The 27376-nt window shown below is 42.9% G+C and overlaps 1 protein-coding gene across 1 annotated transcript; it reads left to right on the forward strand.

Moving 5' to 3' along the window:
* The first annotated feature begins 56 nt into the window (after window positions 1-56).
* Window positions 57-27376, forward strand: AXIN2 (axin 2). Its single transcript, XM_075072084.1, has 9 exons — window positions 57-113; window positions 2055-3011; window positions 9281-9421; window positions 16482-16780; window positions 19382-19476; window positions 20593-20816; window positions 21585-21680; window positions 22936-23103; window positions 27174-27376. The coding sequence occupies exons 2-9, from the start codon at window positions 2188-2190 to the stop codon at window positions 27298-27300; spliced, it is 1974 nt and encodes a 657-aa protein (XP_074928185.1). The 5' UTR covers window positions 57-113; window positions 2055-2187; the 3' UTR covers window positions 27301-27376.

The following is a 27376-nucleotide window of genomic DNA, read 5'->3' on the forward strand; positions in this document are numbered from 1 at the left end:
ACCGGGGCAACATTGCGGATACTTTTGGTGGGAAAGGGCCGGGGGGCGGGAGTGGGGTTGTTTTAAGGAGGAACGGAGCGGCGGCGGTGCGGAGAGAACTACTGGGATCCATGGTAAGTTGCAAAAGAATGTATGTGTGATCCGAGCGCTGCCCCCCCCCCCCCCAGCTTTTCTCCCTCTCCGGGGCGCTTTGATGTGCTGTTCGCTCGGGCTTTGAAGTTTTAAGGAAAGCTATTTATGTGCTAGCTATGGGCAAGCAGGGCTGGGCTGACACCGGCGTGGGGTTTTATTTTATTTTTGGATTATGTTGCAAAAATCCGAGATCTTGGTGCTTTTTTTTTTTTTCTGCAAGAGGGGAAGCTTTTATTTTATGGGCATGGTGGGGAACGAGAGGCAGACATAGCAGGATGCATTTTTGTTAAAGGTGGATGTGGTGAGAATGAGATTTCTCTCCTCTACCCCGTCCCCCTCCCCCTCCTTACCCCTCCCACACCCCTCAGCACCCCCTGTGAACTCCAAAGAGGCGCTGCACGCTTAGTTAGGGGTCAGTTGTTGCACAGGACTCGGAGGAAGCAAGTAGCTTAGGACTCTCTCTCTCTCTAAGATCTCTTTCCAACCTCTCATTTCTCTGCCCGTCGCCATTTCTGGAGCAGGTTTTTTTTATTATTATTTGGCAGTATTGTCCTTTGAGGGCTTGGCGCCTCCTGGATTGTTTCTTCCCTCCTTTAGTTTTTATTTTTGGAGGGTCTCTCTTTTTATTTTTTATTTTTTTGTTTGCAGGAGGGGTGGTTGGGTGTATTTATTTTTGCTCTAAGGTGGGGAGCAGGGGCTGAGCGTGGAGGAGATGAGAGCCCAGGCACGGGATGCCTGCAGCAATCAGGTACATTATAGACAAGGGCATGCACTTTCTCTCTCTCTCTCTTTTCCTTTTCTGCAAACGGGACTCGATATTGCAAGACTGATGATAATAGGGGTGACATATTGAACTGCTTGTTTATGTGTGTGTGAATTTCTGCTTGGGTTTGTGCAGCAAAGAAAAAAGCCAGGAACTCAGTTCACGCTTTCTGATTAGTTTGAGAGCCTTTCACATGCTTATTAAACAAGCTTTTTATTGGATGGAAGCAGGTTTTATTAAAACTGTAGAGAAGCTTTTAAAAATCATTCTGCACCGTAGCGCGTTTACTATTTTTGGTCTTTTTTTTAAACCTGTAGCAAGATTTAGTTAGTTTTTACCTACTAATGATGAAAACTTGTTCTAATAAAAAAAAGTCACTAGTGAATCAACCTTTGGAGGCAAATGGGTTGGTGATTTTTTCCTTCTCTCTTTCAAACTTTTAACAAGTGCATGTGCTTAACTTAACCAAATCTGAGAGTTTTTTTTATTTTGAAGGTTGCAGTTAACTTCTGAAATGAGTCAAACTGTTTTAAAAATGAAACATTGTAGCGATTTCCCCCCCCCCCCAAGTCTTTCTGAACGTGCCATTCCAAAACAGCATTCAGCATTGTGCTAGAAGGGCTTCTGGTGATCATAATCTCAATTTTTAAGGAGTGAGAGGAGATGGGGGTAAAATGGAAACCAGATGCCGAGAAAGGCACGTCTTGTTCCCTGCCTTGAGTTATCTACAAAAAAAGAGGCAAAATTGGGGGCGGGGGGTGCGTGCGTGCGCAAAACTGTTTTACCCGGCAAACAGCCGGACAGAGCCAAGTTTGTGTGTCTGATGCTATCACCGAGAGGGGAGAAAGTTTACCTGTATTTTTGTAAAGAGGAGTGTCTCCACTGGAGACGGGTTTGGTGGGTTGTGATTACATGTGCAGTGTAAGTGAAGGGTTAATTCTTTTTCTTTCCAACCCCCCATGCCCCCCAAGTTAAAAGTGCGCCGAGAGTTCAGAAAAGCATATCTGATACTTTTGATTAACACTGCAGATAGCTGAGTTGCTTTTTTTTTTTTTTTTTGAATGTGAAGAGTTGAAAAGCCTGTTTACTTTTTGTCTTTGATGTTGGGTGGATCTGGTTTTGATTAGATCAATACTCTTTTCTTTTCTTTTTTTTCTAGAGAGGAGGCTCAGAGGATCTCCTGCTGACTTGAGAGAGAGGCGCGCGCGCACACACACACACACACACACAGGCAGATTACTGAGGAATTTAAGGGGGGGCGGAAAAACCCTACCAGAAGAACTCGTGGAGCCATGAGCAGCGCTGTGTTGCTGACTCACCTTCCAGACCCCAGCAGCAGCTTCAGGGAAGACGCCCCCCGCCCCCCTGTGCCAGGCGAGGAAGGAGAGACACCATGCCAACAGCCTGCAAGCTCGTTTGTCATGAAAAGCCAAAGCTTCAAGGCCATGTCAATTTCTTCCAACCCAAGGAGGAATGAGGATGGTCTTGGAGAGCCGGAAGGCAGTGCATCTCCAGACTCCCCTCTGGCAAGATGGACCAAATCCCTGCATTCCTTGTTGGGGGATCAAGATGGTGCCTGTCTTTTTCGGACCTTCCTGGAAAGAGAGAAATGTGTGGATACCTTAGACTTCTGGTTTGCCTGCAATGGCTTCAGGCAGATGGACCTTAAGGATACCAAAACTTTAAGAGTAGCCAAAGCTATATACAAAAGGTACATTGAGAACAACAGCATTGTCTCCAAGCAGCTCAAGCCTGCCACTAAGACCTATATAAGAGATAATATCAAGAAGCAGCAGATCGATTCTATAATGTTTGATCAGGCACAGACTGAAATTCAGACTGTGATGGAGGAAAATGCTTACCAGATGTTTTTAACTTCTGATATATACCTCGAATATGTAAGGAGTGGGGGAGAGAATCCTGCTTATATTAACAGCAATGGACTGGGGACCTTAAAAGTTGTCTGTGGCTATCTCCCAACCTTGAATGAAGAAGAAGAATGGAGCTGTGTGGACTTTAAAAACAAAATCTTGCCTTCTGTAGTTGGGCTATCCAGCAAGACTTTGAGGGTTACAGCAAATGTCAGAGCTACAGAAACGGCTGAGAATGGATACAGGTAAGAGAACTCTATGGAGGAAATCGCCTTTTGTTTTGATTTTAATGACTTTGATTATTCTTTAAAAGGTTTGAGAAGTGGGTGTTCGGTATTAGATAATTTTAAAACAGAAAGCTAGCAACATAACCCCTCCCATGTTTAAAAATGGTCCAGAAATCCTATTAGTTAAGCATGCCATTGGTAGATTCAACAGAGATGCTTATCTCATTCTTAAATATTCAGGTATTTGTTTTGTTTTTTTGTTGCTCTTTTCTGAACAGAAGAAACACTGTATTGTGCTGTTAAAGCTTGTTGGCCAAAAACTTCATAGCAACTACATGCATTAATTATTGCAGCAACTTTGAAACACACTGCGTGTAACGGTAAAGAGCATCTATATAGGCAGATGAAAAATGAAACATTAGTTCACCAACTTCACCACTAACCGGTGCTTAAGTTGGTTGGTTACATGGAATGCAGTTGTGTAATAACAGAGCAGGAAATGTATGCACTTACTGCATAGTAAAATATGTGTAAAGTTTGTGTATGTAATACAAAATCTCTTTCTCTCATATCACATTCATTATTGGTTTCATGTCAAAGCCATTCCAGCTGGCTTTGAGTCAATGTATACAAGAGGATAAGATCTTAGCATCATGTATTTAGGGTTATAGTAGGTCTGGTATTCTCTTATTGGCAGTGTGCTTGAAGTTAAACTTATTAAAAGCTGGATCTATGTCTTAATGCCAAGTTCAGAGTGTGTAGTGTCTGTTATGCAATACCAGAGGCAAAGTCTTCATTATGCACTTAGGCAGAGAGATTTCTGTGATACTGAGCCCTTCATTTTGCTGTATGCTTTGTTGAAAAGGTGGAGTGAGGGGGCAAGTAGTCCCTTACAAAATGACCATGATCATATTCCAAATGAGTAAAATTGTCTTCTGAAAACTTATTTTCCCTCTCCAGCTCTTTGCCCCTTCTCCCACCAGCCTTTCCATTAATGTGAATTGTTGAATAAAGATCTGGTGCAAAGTGATCTGTTTTCAGTTGTGTGCTAGCACAGATGCAAGGAGTTTTGTTTTTCAGTGTGGTGAATGTTTGACATCTGGTTTACAGGAATTTTGAGAGCAGTTTCTGTGATTCATGGACATCAAAGGGCTTCAGGCTTCTATTTCAGTTGTATTCTGCCTCTTAAAGGAGGGTGACTGTAGTGCATCTCTCTGCTCCTTTCCTGCCCTTCAGATTGGGCTGTGGTGATCAAAGTGGATCCAGGGACTGTGCGGTTAATTCTTCTCTTACACCTGTGTAAATTTGTTAGTCTGTAAGGTGCCACAAGTACTCCTGTTCTTTTTGTAAATTTGGAGCGGCGACTCTGACATCTACGGAGTTACTCTCCATCTTACATCAATTTCACTGAGAGCAGTATTTGGCCCCTTGCTCTTCTTGAGACCAGCTTTTTAAGTGAAGAGGGAAGGGGTTGTAATGCTCTTCCATTCAAGGGAGTTTGCCAGTCTTGAGGGCCTAACTGGTAGACAATTTGTGGGGACTTACAAGTGCTGTGAGACCGACCCTCTTCGTAGCTCAACAGTCTACTGTTCTCCAGTACTAAACAGTGATGAGTTGTGATGTTCTGTTATCTTTTGGTCGTCTTTGGAATTCAGTGCCCAGTTGGGAATGGATTTTACATTCTACCAGTTGCTTCTGGCTCAAGAGAACTTTTTCATAACCATGACTGTCGTTGCCTTCCTGGCCAGGAGTATTGATGGCCATCATGCCCTGAGATTGCAGTTCTTTCAAGCATATTATATTATATAATTTTATTTTTTTTTGCTACTTAGATGTCAGATCTGCCCCCAGGAGGTCAGGTGGTGCTATCGGCTTTGATCACCTTCTCTTGCATTTTCAGTAGCTTTTTGAATCAAGATCTCTTGACTCCATGGAGAATACAGAGAGGGAGATCAAGCTGAGATTCTTCCCAATCCAAAGGCCAGGAAACCGGTTTCCCTCTCCCTCTCCAAGTTATCCTTGTTCAAAGGTGTGTGCGCCTGCCAGCTGGTAGCTAAGGGGTGCATGGATGAGTTGTGTATCACTATTCACTGCATTTAGGGTTGGAACTGGAGCTTGATAAAGAAGAGACTTCACTGAGTGCTGGCCAAACCACACCTCCATCCTGTGTGTACGATTCAAAGCACTACACTGACTGACTGCCTACATCTGCTACTATCTCCTAATAAATTTCAATTTAAGTGTAAATAATATAGGATTAGAGTCTGGAGGGGGAAAAAGGGAATTTGGTGCATATTAAGTATTGGTTCTATATGTGGGCTCCTGATGTATAATAAATACTTTGAGCTTGTTTCAAATTCCCCCCTCCCCCATAACAGTTCAAACCACCCTCAAACCATTGAGTTTGTGCTGGACCCAGGAATGTAAAATGGAATCTGACCATTATTTATATATGGTTCTGAATATATCATGCATATGTTTTATGTACATGGAACTTTAGTGTGGTTCTTTTATAATGTATTTTTATTCAATCCAAGGTGGACTCATCTGCCTCCCATTATGTTCTCTGTTCTAACATCACTGACACTGGCCTTGCTTTAAATAAGTTGGGGCTAGCAGATGGCCCTCTGCTGGCTCAAAGTGCTTCCTGTCCTTTGAAAGAACTCGCTGATGGAGCTCATTTTGTGTGAAGTTATTGGAACCAAGTTTGGCCTCAATTATCAAAGTAAATGATGCCTTTGTAAAGCTATGCTTGAAGCAGTGTTCCACAGTTAGAGCATGGAGGCTGTGATTAACATCGTTTTGCTAATACATATATTTTTACGTTACCCCTGTTGCGCAGTGATGTTTGTGTCTCAGTGAAATATTTAGTAAGCTTCAGCATGGCCTTGAAAAAACACTGCTCGAGGATTTATTTCTCAGTGTGTAAGTCTTTTGGTTTAAACTGCTAGGTTGCTTTTTATTTCAGAGAGCCATAGGTTGGCTGTGTATATGCTCACCAAATATCAGGGCTGCTGGAACAGTGTGTATAGTGGGGGTGCTGAGAGTCATTAAACCAAACTGCCTGTATATGACGGAAACCACTGCAATCCAGGGTGTGCTGCAGCACCCCTAGTTCCAGCACCCATGCCAAAAATGCTCCTAAATTGCATTGTTATAACAAGGGATCCAGAAAAGAGCCCCATAAATTCTAGCTGCATTGTAATCCCTCTGTGATTTTTTTTTTTTTTTTTTTTTTACCCATTGCCTAACATAATGTATAGAGAGCTACATGCTGTGTGTCATCTCATCAAGATAAGAGATAAGAATAGTCTGAGAAACATCAGTCGCTCTCCTTGATGCTCCAGAGCAACTGCTACCTGACAGCTGAAAACTCTTTGCATATTGAGTTTGAAGATTTTTGTGTATGTGCAGAATCTGCATCAGAGAACTCCATTTTCCATAGGAATTTAAAATCCTTGAAGGCAATGTGATGCATATGGGTGCAATTACTGTAGTGTGGTCAAGTTTTGAAAAAGCTAATCGTAAAAAAAACAGCCTTCATCAGTTTTCTTGAAGTATGTGGGAATTTCTATATGGGGCTACTCTGAATCTTTTTCTGCCTTTTTTTAATAAGATGATTAAAGACAAAGCAAAAGTATGTGTGTTTTTTAAGTTAATCAAGTTCTGAGAGGTGACATTCTTACTGAACCACTGTGCAAGTTATAATGATCTCTGTGTGGGAAGGAGGGGTTGGTTTTGGAGTACAGTACTCATCAATGAATTAAACTTTATTCACATAGGCTAGATTAAAAGCTGAATTTAGAGAGATGAAGAAGGTATTTTATACACACTGAACCATCTTTCTATTAAGTGATTAGATAACACTACTGTTTTTTTTTTAATAGGGTTGCAGCATAAACTATCAAATGATTAATTGCTTCTGTATTAGCATGATTAAATAGCAACACTGAACATGAAATAAAAGGACGGGACTTAAGACTCACTTAAAAGCAGGATTGCTTCAGTACATATGGTGAACATCTTGAAACCGAATACTTTACAATAATAAGCCTAATGGGTCTGGGTTTTGTAGAAGCAAGACATTAAACAGTTTCCAGTAGAGTGATTAAAAAGTAGAGGCTTCAGCCTTTCTGTGAGCTACCAAAAACTAGCAGTGGCCTGAAGAATGTCAGTGGAACCTTACAAGCTGACTTGTATCAGCAAGAGGATTGTATTATTTTAAAAGGACACTTTTTTTGGTGGTAGGGTAACTTGACTTTCATCAGCATGTGGAATTAATTTATCTTTTAAGACTTGACTTCTTTCCTGTGGCATTCCTTACTATCATCTCTTTTTTTTTTTTTTTCCACTCAAAAAAAGTCTTGATCTTCCCATTGAACTGACTTAGCACACTTTGGAAAAGAATGTAATCCCAGCTGTGCTTAAAAACCTGACTCTGTGCAACAAGGCCTCCTGCAAAGCTCAAGCCTGAAACTGGGGCCCAGAACTTCAGTCATGCTGTCTGCAGTAGGGCTCTTATACCAAAGAGGCCCATCTTCCCTCCCTCAGCCTTTGCAAAGGCTCATGGTTTCCCCCTTGCTAGTGAAACAGAGGAATGCACCACAGCAGGGGAGTAGGGAAAACTTGTTGTTTGTGAAAGAACTGAATTAAGACCACTAAAGAGGTCGAAAGTGGGTAACTGGGGCAAATGAAACAAAGGAACTAGAGATACTAACAGGAGGAGAAGTGCCGCTTTCCATTAAGGCAGCTGTGCTGCTCACTTAAATCAAGCTGGCCTCATCCAATCCCAGAAGGGTTGGGGTGGGGGCTGGGGAGTTTGAAAGACCATTTAAAAACCTGCAGAGCATGCTATCCTGTTCCTGAGGCCCCAAGTACTGTGTAAGTGACCCTAATTATTAAAATCAGCAGACCTTATCAGATAATGAGGTTCTGCTTTGATACACAAACTCAAAAGCTTAACAGCCAAGACCTGCATTTATATATAAACAACCCCTTGGCACAGACCACTTACCACAGATTGAAAGATTTGTAAATGAATTTACGCTCTTAAAACTTGGAATCATTTTGACCTAAACATTGTCCAGTGGTTAGGTGGTCAGGGCACCTGGGGTAGGTCAGACTTTTTGATTTCTCCATTCTTGGATACCCAACTTGAGACACCTAAGGCTGTTTTTTTTTCATCCCTCCCCTAAGGTGCATTGATCTTAATGGGCACTGAGCACACACAACTCCTAGGCACCTCGAGGTGTCACTAAAAGTTAAAGTACTCTTGAAAACTAGCTTTGTAGTTTCCCTCTTTATAAAGGGAGCACCAGGGCACTCACCTTTATAAAAGCAGTTTGAGATCATATTGTTAAGCTGGCTTGTATAAATGCTTATTATTTATTAGTAATTCTAAAGGTGTCTGATGTCAGTGGTTGCAGTCAGTTATCTATGGTGCCTGAAAGGAGAGGCGGTAACATTTTCAAAAGCACCTAAATCCTATTTTCAGAAGAGACTTGGGTATTAGCTCAAGCCCTAATGACTTTCTGTGCTCTAAGGAGCAGATTTTTAAAGGTATTTCAGTGCTTCTGAGATTTTCAGAAGCATTCTTTTGAAAATCCCAGTAGGTGCCTAACTATATCTCTAGGCATCTCTATACAGTTTAAAAATCAGGCCTCAATTCACTTTTAAAAACGGGATGTTGGGTATGTCTACGCAGCAATACAAAACCTGCAGCATGGCTGAGGCTGGCCTAGGTCAGTTGATTCGGGCTTGTGGGGCTTCGGAGCTAAAAATTGCAGTGTAGACGTGCAGCATGGAGCTCAGGCCCTGAAACTCTACAAGGGGGTTGGTGTCTCAGAGCTCGGGCTAGAGCCCCAAGCCTGAATGTCTACTCTGGCTGCAGGGATAAAAATAGCAAAGCCCTTGAGACTTAGTGCTGGGGCTTTTTACTGCAGTATAGACATATCCTTACAGTCCCAATTCCCTTAGGTGCATTTGAAAATCTTGTCCAGAGTGCTCAGCCACCAGCTTGATGTTGGGGTTTATGTAGAGAATGGTTGGTGACTGTGTAGTTCTGGGTCCGTCTTAACTCTGTGTGTTCGCTGTCAAGATAAACTTCTTGTGGACTGTGAGAACAGAAGCATTCTGAGTGTCTATTGGATATAAAACAGCGGATGGATAGGTTTTTAAAGAAATTCATTGTGTTTTACGTACACACCTACCATGACTCTGACACTAACCTTCTGTACTTTTTTTTTCAGATGTAAAAATAACTCAACCGCTATTTTGCTTGTCCCTAGGTCATTCAAGAGGAACGATCCTATTAACCCATACCATGTGAATTCTGGCTATGTTTTTGCCCCAGGAACTAGCGCAAATGATAGTGAAATATCTAGTGATGCCCTGACTGATGATTCCATGTCAATGACGGACAGTAGCGTGTAAGTATTCCACTTTAGCAAAGTCCTTTGGAATTTACCTCTTGAAAACTACCTGTGCTGATGTACCACAATGACTTGCCAGCATGACTGTTCTATCATTTTAATACGGCTTCCACTTTTTCCATTGGATGAAATCACTGGAAGGCATCTTAAACCATCCAGAAGTATTGCTGATCACTCTGCTATTTACTCATGTCACAGATCTTGGCTGCAGTAACCATGGTGGGTGGGTCTCCCTTTTTTTCTTTTGCCATTTTGCAACAATTCTCATTTTAATCCTCAACTGAGCAAATGTGTGTTCTCCCATATGCTGAAAGAATAAAATAGAAACACTGCTAGTAACACATGGAATATATTTATAGTTCATCACACCTTTTTATTTGAAGGCCAAGCCTCCAATAGTATTTGATTTGTCATTTAAAAAAAAAACAACACATAGCTTTCTACAGGAATTGCTTTCTGTAATAGTCAGAATCAACACTAACAGGGTTACTGACCTGAAGGTTTCTGCACATTATGATCTTTCAGAGAATTATTTCAATGGAGCTTTATGGATTAAAATGTCAAGAGTCTTAAGAGCCTGTAGAGGAGAGGAAGGATGGTCCTGTGGTTGAAGACCAAGCTTGAGAATCATGAGATTTGGGCTCTGCCACAACTGGCTGTATAGCCTTGGACAAGTTGCTTAACTTCTAAAATGGGGATAATGACACTTTTCCTTCCACTTGGGGGTGTACTGAGACTTAATTCATTAATATGTGTAAAGCTCTTTGAGATCCTTTGATGAAAGGAATTGTAATTAAGTGCAGGTCACGCCACCGAAATGAACCAAGTCCTCCGGAAAGGTGTTTGTTAAATAAAGTAGTGTGTTCAAGGCCTTAATCTCATAAATGCAACTCCTTCAGTGTCTCTGTTGGATGTGTATAGTGGATATGTTTCCCCGCCAAAGATCTGCTTGCTGGCTTTTTAAAGTCACCAGTCTGCTGCCTGATGGTGTATGCACACTTTAATGGAAAACAGAGCAAGTTTTTTACAAAACATCCTAGATGCACAAACAGATGCAGGTTTTTTTGTATTTTTTTTTTTAAATGCACATATGTGTTTTGAATTGATATTATGGAAAAAATAGCTTGTTGTCCCACCAGATTCTCTTATTGAACAATATTGGCATTAAATAAAAGAGCTGAATCATAGGGTGACTTCTTTATTTTGTCTTACTGGCTCTAGTTGTATGTGATCATGTGTCAACAGAGCATTCATTGGGTTAGTCATTTCTGGCCCAATGTAGGGTCACTTGGGATTCACAGGGCTAGGATTATACCCTCTCTTCACAGCAATGCCAATTGTGGACCTTATACAGATGAGAGCACTGAGTGAGAAATAAAGTGCATGGTGGATGAAAGGCTTAACTGAATCGCTTTCAGCCTATTGTTAGTCTAGGGGAGCTTAGAGGGGATAAGAAGGTAGCAGGCTGCTTTGAAATTTACTTGAACAAGTGAATAGGAGCTCCCCATAAAGCAGTGCATGAAAGGAGCCTGGCTGTTTTTTCCTGCCATAACAATGGCCAGTGCAGAGTAAGGAGCTTGGGGAAGCTTGGCTGATTAAACTGCTGGGAGCTTCAAGGTTTTTTGGGGGGTGGGGGGCACGGGAAAATGAGAGAAGAGGGGGCATGTGTGGATTTCAATAGAGTGCAGGTTTACATGGTGTTAAGAGACAAACCTAGAAAGTAATAGTTCCTGCTACAAACTGCGCCAGTCCCTGAATCTTTGAAAGTGCAGAACTCCCTTTAGCCATACTTACTCAATGGCCTGACTACTGGAAGTGGTGGGATGGGTTGTCTCTGTGTGTGTGTGTGTGTGTGTGTGTGTGTGTGTGGTATTTTATTTTTCTCTCTAGAGTGTGTGCGCGTGTGTGTGCGTGTGGGGCGGTAGAACATCTAAACTTACAAAATTACCATAGCTAAGGCCTGATGTAAGTAAAACTGCCTCTACAGAAATGTCAGCAGCTATTGCCAATATTGTAATGCAACATGCATAAAATGTCTGGGATTAGTTTTCTTCTCTGCCTTGGATTATATAGAAAATGGACTTTGCTAGAGATTTTGAAGTCTTTTCTAAAAAGTTCTGCTGCGTGGATTCCCACCATTGTCGCAAGCTGTGTCGTGGTGTTTTTCTTGCTACAAGTGTGCAGTTCTCTCTCTTTCACACAAGGCTTTTACTATTAAACCAGTATAAATGCAAATCAGCTCCTAGTGGAGTTACTCCCTGTTTATGCTGATGTAAACTGAAGAGCGGAATTTGTCTCATAAAGCCTATGTCAGTCATACCAATAAAGTGAGGCATGAATTTTATAAAAAAATCTTCTATTGAATTACAGCTATAGGTAAAATTTGCCAAACAATACACACCCTGTGTTTTTTTTTTTTAAAGTTTAGTTTTGTTTTTTTAAATGTCAAGTATAAATTTAATTTTATAATAGCCACAAAGCATCATGCAAATTTCCCTTTCTTGACTGGGGGAGGGGAAAGAGGATAGGGGACTTTTTTTTTTTTTTTATTTGCTTATATCTTATTTATGGATTTACTTTGGACACAGGGGAATGCTGCTGAGCGAACTTCAAATATTACCTTATCTTACAAACCAGGCTTTTGATGTTGGCAAGATCAGAGGCTTGTTTCAGAACCGTTGCCAAATGAAGATGGGAGTGAATGCATATGCGCATGAGTCTGATATTTCAAAGCAGCAGTAAAACTACATTCAGGTTAGGTCAGGCACATCTGAGTCAAAAGGCTAAGATAATTGGCTCAGTTTAAATGGCAGCTGACTGGAAAGAAGATTTCAAACTAGTGTTTCCCCCAGAAAAAGATTGGCTTAGCACCAGGCTGGGTAGCTGAAATGTTTATAATTAAACTATACTATTTAGTGCCTAAACTCTGTAGCTCTTCAGCCCACAGCTTTTAGTAACCGAGAAATGTGAGTGCAAATGTTTACTGCTGGAGAAAGAGAAGAAGGTTATATTGAAATGACCTGTTGAGGAACTCCTGTTTTTTAAAACAAAACACAACACCCCCTCCTCGCTCCAAATAGTAATCCTGTGCTATGCACTATAATATCTGGCAAAGCCTAACCCTTTAAAATAAAAGGCACTTTCTGGTTGTCACTGTGGCCTATACACATTTCAGCTTCAGATTTTTCTGTGATATCTTTTTCTTATTGCACCCAAGTTGGCTGTAAACCCCCAACTCCAGCTGCACGTCTTGCCTGTAATAAGTGATTGGCCATTCTTGTTTCCCCTTTAAACCTGGCATCGTCCCTTGTTCCTCATTTTATGTGGAAGGCCTACATTTAAAAAGCAGACATCAAACCAACGACAACATTGTTTCTTCCTTCTTTAGAAGGCCGGACTCTCCCAAGGCTACTAAGTAACCTTCCCATCTCCGTGAAATGTCTTTGCTTTTTTAAAACCTGTATCTTGTACCTTGTTACAAGCTGTATGAGCAAGGAGCTGATCCTGACTTGTGTAACTGCATTGAAGAGAGAATCGGTCCCCCTTCTCCCTAGCCCATGTTGGTGTCATCTTTTCCTTACCTTTTCTGGAGTTATCCATGATCTATATACCCCGCGCCCCACCCCTTTGTTGTTTTCCACCTGCAGCTATCTCATTGCGGCTCTGAATGAGCCTGACCATGGCTGGAGAGGTGTTCAAATGCTTGTTTCCAAGCCAGTGTTGGCAGTTATCTGACAGCTGCCTGGGCTACTCTGAAAGAACAAATGTACCATGCTTGGAAAATCCTGGCTGCTTATTGACTGAAAATAGTGCTGACTGAAAATTCTTACATGACACGAAAGGGGTTAACTTTAAACCAACCAAAACCAGGCATATCTAAATGGAGATGGAAATTCTGTCCTACAGTCACCTTTTGTGGCTGATAGGTGAGAGATGCCTTTTTACTATGAGGCAAATCATCCCAGTTTGGTAGGAGCTACATGCCCATGGGAAGTGCTGCAACTCTGTGAATTGCAGCTTGCTTTCCATCACATCCTCGCATTACTGCCCTCATGGATGGAGCTGGAGGTCTGGCCTCTAAAGCCTGTAGTCCCCAAAGCTGGAGCACTGAGTGTTTTGGAGGGATCCGTCAGAAGTGAAAGGGACTGGCAGCAGAGCTATCCTAGCCCTTGCCACAGAGTGCCGTGGCCAAGATAAGCAGGACTGGGGTGAGCTGTTCAGTTTGTCTATTTCTGCTGATTTTGGAGAGGAGCAATGCTATAGACAGTGGTTCGGTTCCCTCTCTCAGCTATCCCCTCTGTCATTGGAGTCCTAAACTCATGTGCTTCAAGCAGCAATGTTGCAGGGCAGGTGTCTCTTCTACCTCGCCCCACCCCACCTCCCCTCCATCCATTCTGTTGCATTTGGGTTAGTGTTTGTGCAGGCTTCTGTGTGTGTGTGTGTTATGTACAGTACTAACCTAGGCAGGTGCATACTTGACATGCTGCTTAAGGTGAAATTTCTGTCAAATAATACAAAGGCAGACAGTCTTACTTGGTGGAAAAGATGCAGGGGGTCTTTAATTCCTCTGTGTGCAAAGTCTCATTTAAAACACCTTCACCTTGGTAACCCTCAAAGAACAAAATCCCTCTCCTCCAATCCACGTGATGAGCATTGACCTCCTTCCCCCTCTGCCCCCATAACTGCTGCTCAACCTCACTACAGCCCAACCCATACTCATGTGTTGTTGTGAGGGGCAGGGCCTCCAAGCCAAGTTCAATAGATATTTTCATACTTTTATTGCCCCTTCTTTCATCATGATCATAAATGTTTAGTGCTTGCGATAAAGACTGATAACCCCGGTCGTGGTACGGAACAGTGCAGACAGATGCTGTGCGTGATTCTCCAGAGTGTGTTCCCATATGGGGCTCTGTGCCTGAGCTACTGCTCTTCTGCAGAGACCTACCTGAGGCAGAACTGAAGGCAGATTTTCATTAGGAACTGAACACCTTAAACTCACTTTGCTTGTGACATAACCAGCGTCTCCAGTGATTGTCCACCCTGTTAAATCATTGCCCCAAACATCTCTTCTCGACTAATGCTCTGTTGTGTCTGGATTTTCCAAAGTTTCAAACAATAAACTGGTTTGACCTTTTTCTTCAGTCTTTGCTACTCCATATCATTTGTGAATTAGTGGCTTCGTAATGGAAATCTAGAAAGCCCTAGGCCAAGACTTTCACAGATGACTAGGGGTTGTGCGCCTCAACATTTGGCTACTCAACTCAAGAAACTATAATGGGGCCTGCTTTCTACCATGTCCCCCCTCCCCCCATCCCCTTGGGGGTGGATGCTTGGCACTTTCTGAAAATGTGGCCCCTTCAAATTGTCTCAGGCTGGGCACCCAAACATTGAAACATGCACCTGCACACGAAAAGAATCACTGGGTCACTTTTTGGAAAAATCTTGGCCTTAGTCCTTTCACTGTTGTGAGAATGGGAAGTGCCATGCTACCATAATGGTGGTGGATCTTAAAATGGGGTTTGTGTGTGAGAGAGGGAGCAATGTGAGGGTTGTGTGTGTGTGTGTTTTTTTTTGTTTGTTTTTTGTTTGGGTGGCGGGGGGTGGGGGGAGATGATACAGAAAGAGAGAAGTGCATAATAGCATTCCTGAGTGCAGTCTTTTCACTGGCTGTGAGTGGAGTTTATATTCTACCCTTCTATAGGTCCTTACATCCAAGGACTTCAGAGCACTCTACAAATATTAATACTCAGGTGTTAACTCCCTATCCAACATGGTGCTTTATTATCTCTTATGGATTTGAGGGGGTGGAGAGACTGGCGCACAAAGACTATGGTTGCGCCTCAAATTTATGGGAAATCTGAGACTAGAACTCACGATTAGTAGTCATGCTTTTCAAACACTGGACTATCCCTGCTCAAAGTTCATTTGTTCATGGAGGATAAGTCCATCAATGGCTGTTAGCCAGAATGCAAAACCATGCTCTGAAGTGTCCCTAAACTCTCTTTTGCAAAAGCTGGGAATGGCCGACATGGGATGGATCATTTGATTACTTATTCTGCTCATTCCCTCGGAAGCACCTGCTGTTGGCCACTGTCAAAGGACAGGATACTGGCTTAGATGGATCTTTGGTCTGATCCAGTATGGCTGTTCTTATATTCTTAATAGTAATGTGGGTAAATCTTTGCATGGCTAGATGACAGCATACTTCGTTGCTAGAGAAAAATTACTGCTTCTGCTGTCTTGATGGCAATTTTCTTAGCTCTTCTCACTTGGGCTGGGGATTTTTGTTTTGTTTGATTGCTTTATCTCAATGGGCTGACATAGCCAATAAGAAGAATGATGTCCCATACCTTTAGGGGCCTGTGTTCTGTTGCTGCGCCTTGCAGTGACTTGACCTGGTTGTGCATGACAACCTCAAAGGCAGAAAAAGGCATCTTGGGTCCCACCTGGTGGGGGAGGGGGAAGGGGAGCCCTTTGTGACCAATACTTTTTTTTATCCTTTCTTATCTGCATAGTGTTGGCAATCTATGAAGTGCTTTAGACCTAACAGCCCCCCTACAGTCTATGGTGACCTACAGAACAAGCGTACAGAGTATGCATGTGTGTGTGTGAAACCTGTTACTGGAAGGCCCCAGTCCAGTAAGCTGCTGTGTACAGGCAGAGCCCTGTTGAAGTCAGTGGGACTCAGCAGGGATATGTCCACATTCAGATGCCTACATGCGTGCTCTGCAGCTCTTGCTCAGCTACTGAACATCCAGACCTAGTAACTTAAGCTTGATTTCTGTTTTCAGAGGCATTAAACATCCGTAGACTTTACTGACTTTCAATTGGAGTCTTCAGTGCTCAGGACTTCTGAAAATCAGGCCCCTCAGTCTGTTCAGATTATTTCAAAGAACATGGAGGGGGCTTGCTGGGAACAGTAAAATGATTAGATAATTTTGAATTGTCTTCTGTTTTGGAAAGTACTTGCAATGGTCCATTGATTTACCGCATAATAAGTTGAAATAAATAGGCCTAGGATATCCTGGTTGACACTGACTTGTCTTTCCATTTGCAGAGATGGAATCCCTCCTTATAGACTTGGGAGCAAGAAGCAGCTCCAGAGGGAAATGCATCGTAGCGTTAAGGCCAATGGTCAAGTTTCTCTACCTCATTTTCCGGTAAGTCTGATGCAGAGTCCTCTGAAAAATGGCTGGAGAGAAGGCCCTCTAATAATGCTAGACATAGCAACACCTGGAAGAGGCTGGGTGAAATCATTGCAGGTTTACAGAGAAAGGAGGAAAATGGCTTCCTTCTCATCAGCTTGTTACATCCTTTTGTCTTTGAATACAGAGAGAGACAGCTTCAAGAAGAGAAGCTAATAGATGGGTCAGCTCTTCAGCTGGAGTCAATAGAGCTACAGAAACCCAGAGGACCCAGTTTATTATTCTTACTCCCATTGGCTTGAGGTCTTTGAGCTTATTCTGTAAACATGTAAACCCCAAACATCAGCTTAAAACCCTCCTGAAAAGTTTGCTTGCATAGGGTTGCTTTGGTCACTGGTTGGGTTCTGTGTAAAGTTTTTTGCCTTTCTCTGGATCGTTGAGTAGAGCTCACCTTCTAGGTTCAAGCTGGGAGCACCCCATCTGGTTGATTGTATAGACATGAACATGGCTGCATGGGTCCTTCCTGTCTAAATCTAACTCCCCCCCACCACCACCACTTTCACACCTTCTGTGCTCTGATGAGGGTTGGGTTTTGCTTTTCCTGTACTCCCCAAGGCTTCAAGGATTTACTAGCTTCCCAAAAGAGAGAGATTGGTAGCCAGTATGTGCCTTCTAACAATAATAATAAAACAACTTTATCTGCCTTGGTTTTGAGAAAATCCACTTCTTCTAGTTGTGTTGTTCCTGAAAACTAACTCATTGACTTGTGGATTCAGTGCAGACTTCAGGAAGGTGCTGCTGGTTCTTGCAGTGAATAAACTGTTTACACAGACAAGTAGAAACATAACTTGTCTTGAGATTAATATTCCAAAACTCCTCTTTCTTAAGCAGCAAGACATTTTAGATACTGTTTCGGGGGGAGGGAATATGCTGGATTGAATAGGGATTTTATTTTTTGGAAGGGAGGGTGTTCTTCACCCCCTTCTATAAAGAAAGTTCTGTAGCCTGAGCTGGTAAATTAGATTATTTTGTCCCAGGGCGTGCAAATCGACTTTCTCTGTAAGGCAGTGCTTTGATCAGGGACTGAATAGAGCTGGCTTGTGTAAGAGTGACAATTTCCAGCAGAGTGGCCTTTTTCTACCCTCACATCATTTCTGGAGCTAAGTGGTTGTCGGAGAGAGGCCCTGCCTCATCTGGTGGGTAGTACGTGAAGGAGTTGGCAGTTCAGCTTTCTGCTTCAAAAAAAAGAGGGGGCAGAGGGAAACTAGAGGTGAGGGCGAAGAGTGGGGTGTGTTTGGGGGGAGAAGATGACAGGAAGGAGGAGGAAGAACTCTGGTGGGTGGTTTCTCTTTCTTTTCTCCCATGTTTGCTTCTTTTGGCAGAAATTCTCGTTTGCCTTTTTATATTCTGCACTTGATTTGGAGATGTTCCCTTTTCCCTTGATAGATCTGCTTGAGGCAGCCAAGCTCAGCAGTGTACCACTACTAGCCTGCAGCAGCTTTCTTCATTTTCTGTACAAAGAGATTGGGGGAGGGAGGGAGGGAGATCTAGGACACTGTTGAGACAACACTACCTCAAAGGTGCCCAGTGTGTAGCCAGGAAATAAATTACCAGCACTTCTCTGATCTGCAACTGTTTGACTTTTTTTTTCCTCCCTTTTTCTCCTCCATCTTATTTTTTTTTTAATTTCCAACTCCTTTCTGTTTATACTCACTTTATTCCTTCAGTTAAAGGCTCTCCCTCCCACCTCAGAGGTGTTTTTTTTTTTTTTTTTTGGTGTTTTTTTTTTTTGTTTGTTTTGTAGTGTTTGACAGAACGAGTCTGTTGAGAGAGATTTTTCTACTTGCAGAGTAGACTTTATTGTGATGGCTGGTTGTACTAGAGAGGGAGAAACAAGCGGGTTGCGTCGGAGGTGCGACCAGATGCGTCCTGTGCGGGAGGAAGACGGTTTGTGGTGGAGTGATGTCTCAGCTCCATGATGGGTCTGCCAGCACTAGGTGCTCGTAGAAAGTCTCAGAGCAGGCGGAGAGCTCTTCTTGGGTAGTCTCTTCATGTCCTTAGATCATGGGAGACTACAACCATATAGGCCATAGTGTGAGGCTAGTAATGCTGCCCTCGGCTAGCTTGCTGCTCAGCTTGCAGTGCCTGTCTATATCTGGTACTTGTCCTTGCCTGGCTTGTTGTAGTGAGAAGGCCACTCGTCTGTTGCCTAGGAAATGGACCCCTGTGGAACCAGCCACGTGTGTGCTGGCTGAGGCTGGATTTTTAGTGTCTTCGGTTGAAAGCTCTTGAGGGCAAGGAGCAGTGTGGAGTGGATAGGTTCTGGAGGAGGCTGGACAGTCCAAATCAATTGGTAGGATGGGGTATGGTGTGATATACCGGCTCGCGGTTTGGCGCCTCGGTGCTCGCGGTTGGCTTGGAGTAGCCTTTGGTCTGATCTGACATCGGGTTTGGCTTGGGGGTGGGATGAGTGCATAGCCTGTCTGCACTTAGTGTAAGGGAAGACTGCTTTCCTTTTTAGCTGTTGTTGCATGCTTTATATGATCTGTCCTGTGTGTTCCACTGTCTCAGCAGCAATGGAAGATTGTTTTCTTTCCTGCGTTAGCCTAGTGGGTTTTTATCGCCCGTGGTTGTTTCCGCGTCAGCGTGTCTTGCCTGTGCTTTTTTTTAGTTATTTCTCTCTAATGTTTGCACTCTTCGAGTGATAAGGTATAGGAAGAGGGCTAGGTCTGTAGCTATCTTGTCAATGATGATTTCGACAGTCCAATCGGGATGGGCTTCAGCAACTATCTGCAAATGCATTGCTCTCTAGGTCACCTGGCTCACTTCTCTGCTCTGATTCCTCGCAAGTTACGGAGTGAGGGTATACTACAGGGATCCTGGTATGACGGCAGTCGTATCGCGATGGTGGCTTAGTTGGAAGACTTCTTCGGCTGCTCTCTCGCTTAGGTCACCCCTGCAGAGGTGTGACGTCACAGCTCCCCGCTCCACCTCCCGGACTTTTGCCTCCAGGTGGGGAAGCGCACAAAAGCGCGAAGCACTGGCATCGCTCAGCGTGTGCGCTGATCTCATCTGTAGGAGGTTTATGATTTCAAGCAGACCACGAAGCACGTGCCACCACCACATAGGTGCCACGCAACACCATCCCAAGACTAAAGAGCAGATAGAAGCGAGCAGCACAGCGGGTGCTCGCAGTGTTTCTGTTCCTGGTGCAGTGTCTGCCATGATTGCTTTATTCAAATGCAAGAGCCACTCAGTAGGGACGGAGGCTTCTGCTGGTAGCGCGAGGTTGGGTAGTTTACAGGTGGAATGTCTCAATAGGAGCTACTCTTTGCCCTTTTAAAGATGTATTTTTCTCTCAGTAGAGTGCATTGGTTGGATTTATTTTAGTATTGATTACAGGTGGATTTAGGCCCTCTTATGAACGGTCCATTGGGGAATGTTGTGGTTCATGACGCGAGTGCTCAGAAGTATTTAACGGTGCCTGCTGGGGGGCGGGGATTCCTGTCCCCTGTTGTTCTCAATCCTTAGCCAAAACTGGCACGACTGACGAAGAGAACTGGAGAACGATGGCGTCGCCCTGCCGACCGGGAAGCAGGGCTACCGCAGTGCTCGGCCCAGCTACCTGGGGGCGAGGCGGATCGGTCACAAGAACGTCTGGACAGCTGGATGCTGGGAGTAGGAGAGACAAATAAAGCACAAGCCTCATAGGTAAATTATACTCAGTCTGTCTACAGCAATATCGCTTCCCCGTAATATTTATAGTATTACATTGGCTGTCTATTATTTTAACAATCGACTTCAAATATCAAATGAGAGCCTGTTGCTTCCGGTGTTAATTATAAAAGCCAATTCTGGCAGACCAGAAAAAACCACAAAAAATGTCATGTTTTTGGCAGTAAACCCTTTTCATGTTACGGACAGACTTTGGGGAGGAGCCGAGCAGAATAAGTGAGCTGCTATTCGAAGTCATCATTTTCCAGTTTTTATAGCGCGGTTCTTTCCTCTTGGTGCTGCACACAGAGCACAAAGAAGGCCTACAATTTGGAGTCCACCAAAGGGATCCCTGGTGAGCGCCCGGCCCGCCACCACCTGTGGGGGAACAACAATCACCCACGCGGGGCACAGCCTGCCCACCCGTTTGTCCAGGATCCCACCATGCCCCCGCTGACCCCACCCAACACCCTCGCCCAGCTGGAGGAAGCCTGCCGCAGGCTAGCGGAAGTGTCCAAGCCTCCGAAACAAAGGTAACTACAAAGTGAGGGGAGGGGAGTGAAACGTCTCCTTAACTTTTTTGCAGCCCCGAGTGCCTCATTTTATTCTCGCTGATAGGCAGACGCCCCCTGCTGGGAATGGATGTGAATCGCCAATATGGCTTTTTTTAGGAGGAGCCTTATTTCAGGCTGCTTGTTTCCTTCTGCCCGCAGGCTCCCCGCCATCTCCCAAGGGGCATTACTGGCTGGCAGGCAGGTGAACTTAGCAAGCTAACAATAGACATCCAGGTAGCTAGAAGTTTTATGTGATGTGCATGTAGTCTTCCGTCCACTGTTAGGAAGAGGTCCAGATTTGTAATGGGAGGTGAGGAAGGGGAGGCATTGCCACAAAACGTAACTTAAGCCCCAAAGGTGAATTGTTTTTGTTTTGTTTTCCCCCAGTCCTCAATAGTTTTGACTTCCACATTCTGCCTCTCACTATCAGAAGGGATAGCATTTCAGAGAGTCATAGAATACCAGGGTTGGAAGGGACCTCAGGAGGTCATCGAGTCCCACCTCCTGCTCAAAGCAGGACCAATCCCCATTTGTTGTCTAGAACTAACTCGGCTACAGACCAAGTGTTGAATTAGGTTGTTTGTTGTGCATTTGGATGTGGAAGGGTAAATTAGTCCATAGCATTCTTAATCCTTCCTTTTGATTGTGTTTTGATGCAAAGAGGGAACTTAATGGCCTACAGAAGACTTCAATTAAGAAGATGTATTTTAATTTAATTTTGTTTGTTTGTTTATCTCCCAACTTCAGATGTTCAACCTCAAATCAGCAGAGGGATCGAAACCACTCATCTTCTGTTCAGGGGGGAAATGCCCCTTTTTGCAATGCAAGTCTAACTACAGAAGAGTATGTACATATATACATTACATGTATTTCCATGGCTTTTAACTATACTTGCATTAAATGGATGGCACTTTGAAAATAGAAGATTAGTCTTTCAAACATACTTCTTGTTCTCTCTCTCAAAAAAATTTTTTTTTTTCAAATCTTGTTTCTGGTTCTTTTTAACTTGCATTCCTGTAAAGTGGACAAAGATTGGATTAGTCTAATTACAGGATGGTTCTTTTAACAAGAAATCCTGCTACAGAGAGGTCTAAAATGGCCTAAATAATTAAAGTTTTCTTTTTTTTTTACCCTCTTCATCTTAAGCAATGAGCAATGTTTGAAGTCCAGACTAAGCCACCTGACTAGAGTCTTTCATTTTTAATTGGTTGACCTTAAATCCACCAGCTGTCTTTGCTAGGAGCTTTTTTTTCTGAAGCCATTCTACAAAGACTTAGAACAAATTAGGAAGACTACATTACTGTGGACTAACACTTTGTGACCTTTTGACATGCCAAGTATACATTGCCTCAGAAGTAGTTCTGGATTTAGCTACCTGGCATTCACTGCACCGTTGCTATTTTGTTATGTAGTAATTTTTTTTTTATTCTTTAAGAAGTGTTCCTCATTTCAAGTATCAAGGTCCACTTTATTTTTGCCTGGTTGTTCACGGCTACAGTAATGCTACCTGTGCATTCGAGACAAGTAATCTTAGTGCTTTGAGCAGTTTTTGAATGGCAGGCTTTGAAATTCCAGCGACACCCATTAACAGATGTGTACCTGGAGCGAAACACTAAACTGTTATTCTCTGCCATATAGTTTGCATGCATGAAAATGGTGCGAGTTATCTTTGTGACCTTGAAGGCCAGACATGCAATAGTTAATCTGGCTTAATGGGAATGTGTTTAGCGTAATGGTTAGAGCCCTAACCACTGGGGGTTACTGTTTGATCCTCAGCAAACCATGTGATCTCTATCCCTCAACCATAAAATGGCAACAGTTCCCTATTGCACAGGTGTGCTCTGAGGCATAGTTCATGAATGTGCTCCAGCTGCTTAGAGATCCTCTTATTATTTCTATTAGCATAGCACCTAGAAGTGGGCCAGGACCCTGTTGTGTTAAGTGCTATATAAACATGGCACATACGTTTGTTTTCATTGCATCGGGCTTTCAAATTGAACCCGGCATCAATCTGGTTGCTATTGTCTATAGTAGAAATATTGGATTTCAGTGAAGTCTTTGTTTCCAAATAAGAAACATGCTTTGTTTTTTGTTGCAGTCACAAAGAACCAAAGAAGCTCCCAGTGGTTCATGCCTCCCAGTCCAGCGAGTTGGTTGTCACTTATTTTTTCTGTGGAGAAGAAATACCCTATAGGAGGATGTTAAAGGCCCAGAGCCTGACACTTGGGCACTTTAAAGAGCAGCTGAGCAAAAAGGGAAATTATAGGTAAGACTCTCGTGGTTTCTTTCATCTGCTGAGGCTATGAACCAAAATAACCAGCAAATATGTTTCTGCAAACCCGCCCACTAGTAAAAACTTACAGCACCTTTTTTGGGAGGTTGGCTGCACTGGCTCACTGAACTCTTCTGTCCTTTTTCTACTCCCCCACCAAAGCAAGGGTGGCTTAGAGAGGCAGGCATGGGTACTATGTTGCTGAACTTGGCCTTGTCTCATGGGTCAGTCAGCTTGGTTGATGTCCCCCCGATGTCTATCCCCCAAGAATTGCATAAGGGAATACTGATTGGCCAAGGGCAGCTATTGTCTACATGCTGACTCCCACAAAGAGGAAAGATGCTCTTGTGGTTAGGGGATTGGGCTGGGACTCTGAAAGATCTAGGTTCAGTTCCCTCTACCTCTGACTTCCTGCCACACCTTGAGTGTAATCTATCGGTGGCTCCATTCCCCATCTGTAAAATGGGGATAATGGCACTTCTCAGCTTCACATGGGTGTAAATGTTTGTGAGGCACTTGGCCTCCTTCGGCAGAGCCTCCATATTTTTGTTTTCAACCTAGCTGAGTTCCTGCAGATGCTCTTGGCCTGTTTCTAAACGCCTTTCAGCTAGAAATACCAAGACTTGGAGGATAAATTCCATTGAATGATACTTAAAAAACAAACAAACCCCTATCTTCCCGCTCCTCCTTATAGCCACCCATATGGATATCAGGAATTTTAATAGTTTAAGATTGTGCCTTTGTCTGGTATCTGTGGCTTAGAAGCCAGTTTCCCCTGTTTGCTGCCTTCTTGTATCGTTCATTCCAATTACAGTGGCTTTGTCCTCAGTTATTTTTACTGTATTAGCCAAATGGATCTGATCAGTAATGAACTGACCATGTCCTATTGGTCAGCGAGGCTCTTTCATCTGTACAAAGGAAACAGCCAGGGTTAAGTATTTTTAAATTTTGTTTTGAATTCAGCACTCCTCCCAGGTGCCAGAGGGCGCCCTCTGGAGACAGAAGTCACAGAAATGTCAAAATAGTACAACTTTCCCAAGGTGGCCCCACCAGTGAATCTTCACTGGCTTTGAAAGGTCCACTATGGCTTTCTGTTTTATGTGGATGCTTGTGACTCCCATATTCCCTGTCCCTCCCAGCTGCCTTCAGATGGCAACAGCTTATAGTTGCTACTAACTTAAGCTGGATCTGAACTGGCAACCAAGCAGTGCAAAGGATCTCTCTCCTATTGCCCCATTCTCTCAACAGGCATTTAGTGCCTCCAGAACATCTCATTCAGTTTCCTATGAAATTCTTTCTTGTGATGCTAGGGTGCTTGAATAGGATATTAAAACTTCTGTGGCCTTAAAGCCCCTGCAGGTGCAATTATTTGTGCCTTGTCAGACTATAATTACTTTAGAAAATGTTTTTAAGTGACTGACAAGGATGAAACAATGTTTTGCTTAGATCTCTCCCCTTTACACCTGGGTAAAGACAATACAGAAATTTATAAAAGGAACTTGGGTACGTGCCCAGTATTTTATCTTGCACAGACACAAGGTGAAACTAATTACACAAATGTGTGTACCTCCAGGGAATCATTTTGATCTAAGCTTTGACTTTTGGCTGGACTTTGAGTGAAACTGCAGGTGACCTTCAGGGAAGAGGGCCGTGCTACCCAGAGTAGAGTGAGTGAGTGTGTGTTTGTCTGTGCTGGGGAGGCAGTAACTAGACTGCTTTGGTCACATCTGGCATTGATTTCTTTTTAAGGCACACTTAATAAGCATGTCTTTGAAGCTTTTGCCTTTCATTTAACGCACAAAGACGTGCATAAATGGTCGACTCTCAAAATTCTTTATTGATTGAATCAGTTTGCTACATGGGTATCTAAAAGCTCTGTTATTGCTCCCTTTCCAATGCTACTGTCATGTGTCTGACTGCAGTGGGATATTCACCCAGCACATTGTGTTTCAGTCTTTTTCTTAAATAAATAAAATAAAATAATTTTTTTAATGCTGATGGTGTATGTACGTGTGTGTACACACACACACACACACACACACACGGTGGTGTTGGGTAATCTTAACATGGCAGCAGTTCAAAACAGAACAGCAACACCAGGCCTGCTAGATTCTATTGGTGCCAGATGTCAGGGGGGGGGAAAAAAGAAGCAAAGCTTGCCACATAAAACATGTTTGAATGGAAAGCCCATTTCTGTGAGCAAATAAGTGCAGAGCGACTTGTTTGAAGATGATGTGAGGGAGGATGTTGCTTTGCTTCTCTCTCTTCCCCTTCTCTCTGTGTGAAATAAGGTTGTAATTATGTAAAAGGTCATAGCATGTTTTCTTAAATAAAGATGCAGTGTTCAAACAAAAAAATTTTTTTTGTAAACACCAGCAGAGTTTGTTTGTGGGAAGTTATTGGGGAAAGCAGGCTGCTCCCTGAAAGAGGGTGGGGATGGGAAAAGCGGGGAGAAAATCCTTAAAACTCATTCACATTTTTGTGCATTTTGGTTTTGTTTTTGTTTTGGGCTTACTGGTTCATGGAATTACAGCTCTGACCTGCACCATTAAAGTCAGTGGGAGCTTTGCCATTGACTTTAGTGAGTGTAGGTTCAAACTCTATATGAAGAACTTAAATAAGAGCTCTTTTCATGACCGAACCATTAAAAACACTATGCTGTACATCAGTCCAGCTGGGAATGACTTTAAAAAAACAAACTTAATTTAGCTTGCCTTAAAAAATACATTAAAAACTTCTTGTTACTGGGTATTTAGTTTTTAAAATATTATTTTTATAGCAAACTCATTATTAAAAACATGGATTGGGCTTTAGCAATTTTAAAATAAAGTGAAAAATCCAAGTTAAATTTTGGGGGATTCTCCTATAAAAGTTATGACCTTTAACCCTCCAACACCTTGTTAGAAAATGACAGACTAGGGGATTTTTTTTTTTTTTTTTAATCTTATCTGATGAGGATTTTCTTTTGCTGGCGATCAGATCACAAAGTGTTTTCTAAAGAGCGCGAGAGAGCAGGGCAGATCGGAGGTGGTGTGTGGTAGCAGACTGGCAGGCTCCTTAAATGCTAACCTTCTGAATGGAAGCCCTTCATTTGTGCATATGCAATTAAGCAGCCTTAGAAGGAAGAATGCTAGAAAAGGGATAAAAGGAACCTTTAATCAAGAAGCTGAACGGTCTAATTCGGGATAATAGAGGGGTCCTTACTGTTTGACACAAGAGGGGTGGGGGCGCTTTTTGTCTGGGCGAGCATTGGCTTCATGATCTAACGACCCAGAGCAAAAGAAAAGGAATGCAGGACACTTCTACTTGACCTTCCAGTGTCAAATATTGCAAGCTTGACCAAGATTGCTCTTTGCATGCGACCAGTAGGAAGCATCAGAGAACAAACACAGCCATATCTGTAACTTAAAAGTGGATGCATGGTTTTAGTTTTGTTAAATGCAAAGCACTCTGTTTCACAAACTGCACTAAGGGAGAAATGCCACATACTTAGTCTTGTTTTGCAGAAAGCATGTGACAGACTTTGAGTTACTGTTTTTTGTTTCTTCCCTAAAAAGCCTTTTTTAATAAAAGCTTCTCAATGCCATGCTGTGCTCCAGAATTTATGCATGAAAGAAAGGAGAACAAAAACTAGTTTTTTATTTTGTTAAGTAAGATGTTTGGCCAGAGATTGCTCTGCTTTTTATTTTCTCTCGTTGAAAATATCTGCTGCCAACACGTATAACTTGTTCAAGGCACCGTCCCTGAGGTGCCCTATTTTATGAAGTAGTATACTCCATTCCTTTGCTCTTGTTCCTTACATACTGCTTCTTTAGCACTGCTTGGCTGGCTGCAGTTGCAGCCATTCTAAATCGAATATTGGCAGATGCACGCAAACAGATCACTTGTGAGCTATGGAGGATTTTAATGGTATTGGACCTGATTTTTCTTTCTTGGTTATCTTGTTACACTCATGTGAAAGGAGACTCCGACCCTTTGTTGGAAATGTTTGCTGCTGCTGTCTAAAAAGAATTGTAAAGTAACACTTCATTATTTAAACTGCTTCCTCTCCCCCACTCCCTCAGGTATTATTTCAAAAAAGCAAGCGACGAATTTGACTGTGGTGCAGTTTTTGAAGAAATTTGGGAAGACGACACAATTCTGCCCATGTATGAAGGAAGGATTCTTGGGAAAGTAGAGAGGATTGATTGATGGCATCTGTGTTTCTTTAATGCAACCTAAGCTAAAGATGTCTTTGGACACACAACAATAGCAGCAACAACAAAAA

The sequence above is a fragment of the Chelonoidis abingdonii genome, chromosome 13, assembly GCF_003597395.2.
Source record: "Chelonoidis abingdonii isolate Lonesome George chromosome 13, CheloAbing_2.0, whole genome shotgun sequence".
In the NCBI taxonomy this organism is placed as follows: Eukaryota; Metazoa; Chordata; order Testudines; family Testudinidae; genus Chelonoidis; species Chelonoidis abingdonii.

Coding starts and splice junctions, on each gene's coding strand:
- AXIN2 (XM_075072084.1), top strand. CDS start 2,188: ATGAGCAGCGCTGTGTTGCTGACTCACCTTCCAGACCCCAGCAGCAGC. Junction 19,477..20,592: donor ACGGCAGTCGTATCGCGATG/GTGGCTTAGTTG, acceptor TGCTGCACACAG/AGCACAAAGAAGGCCTACAA. Junction 21,681..22,935: donor GCAAGTCTAACTACAGAAGA/GTATGTACATAT, acceptor TTTTTGTTGCAG/TCACAAAGAACCAAAGAAGC.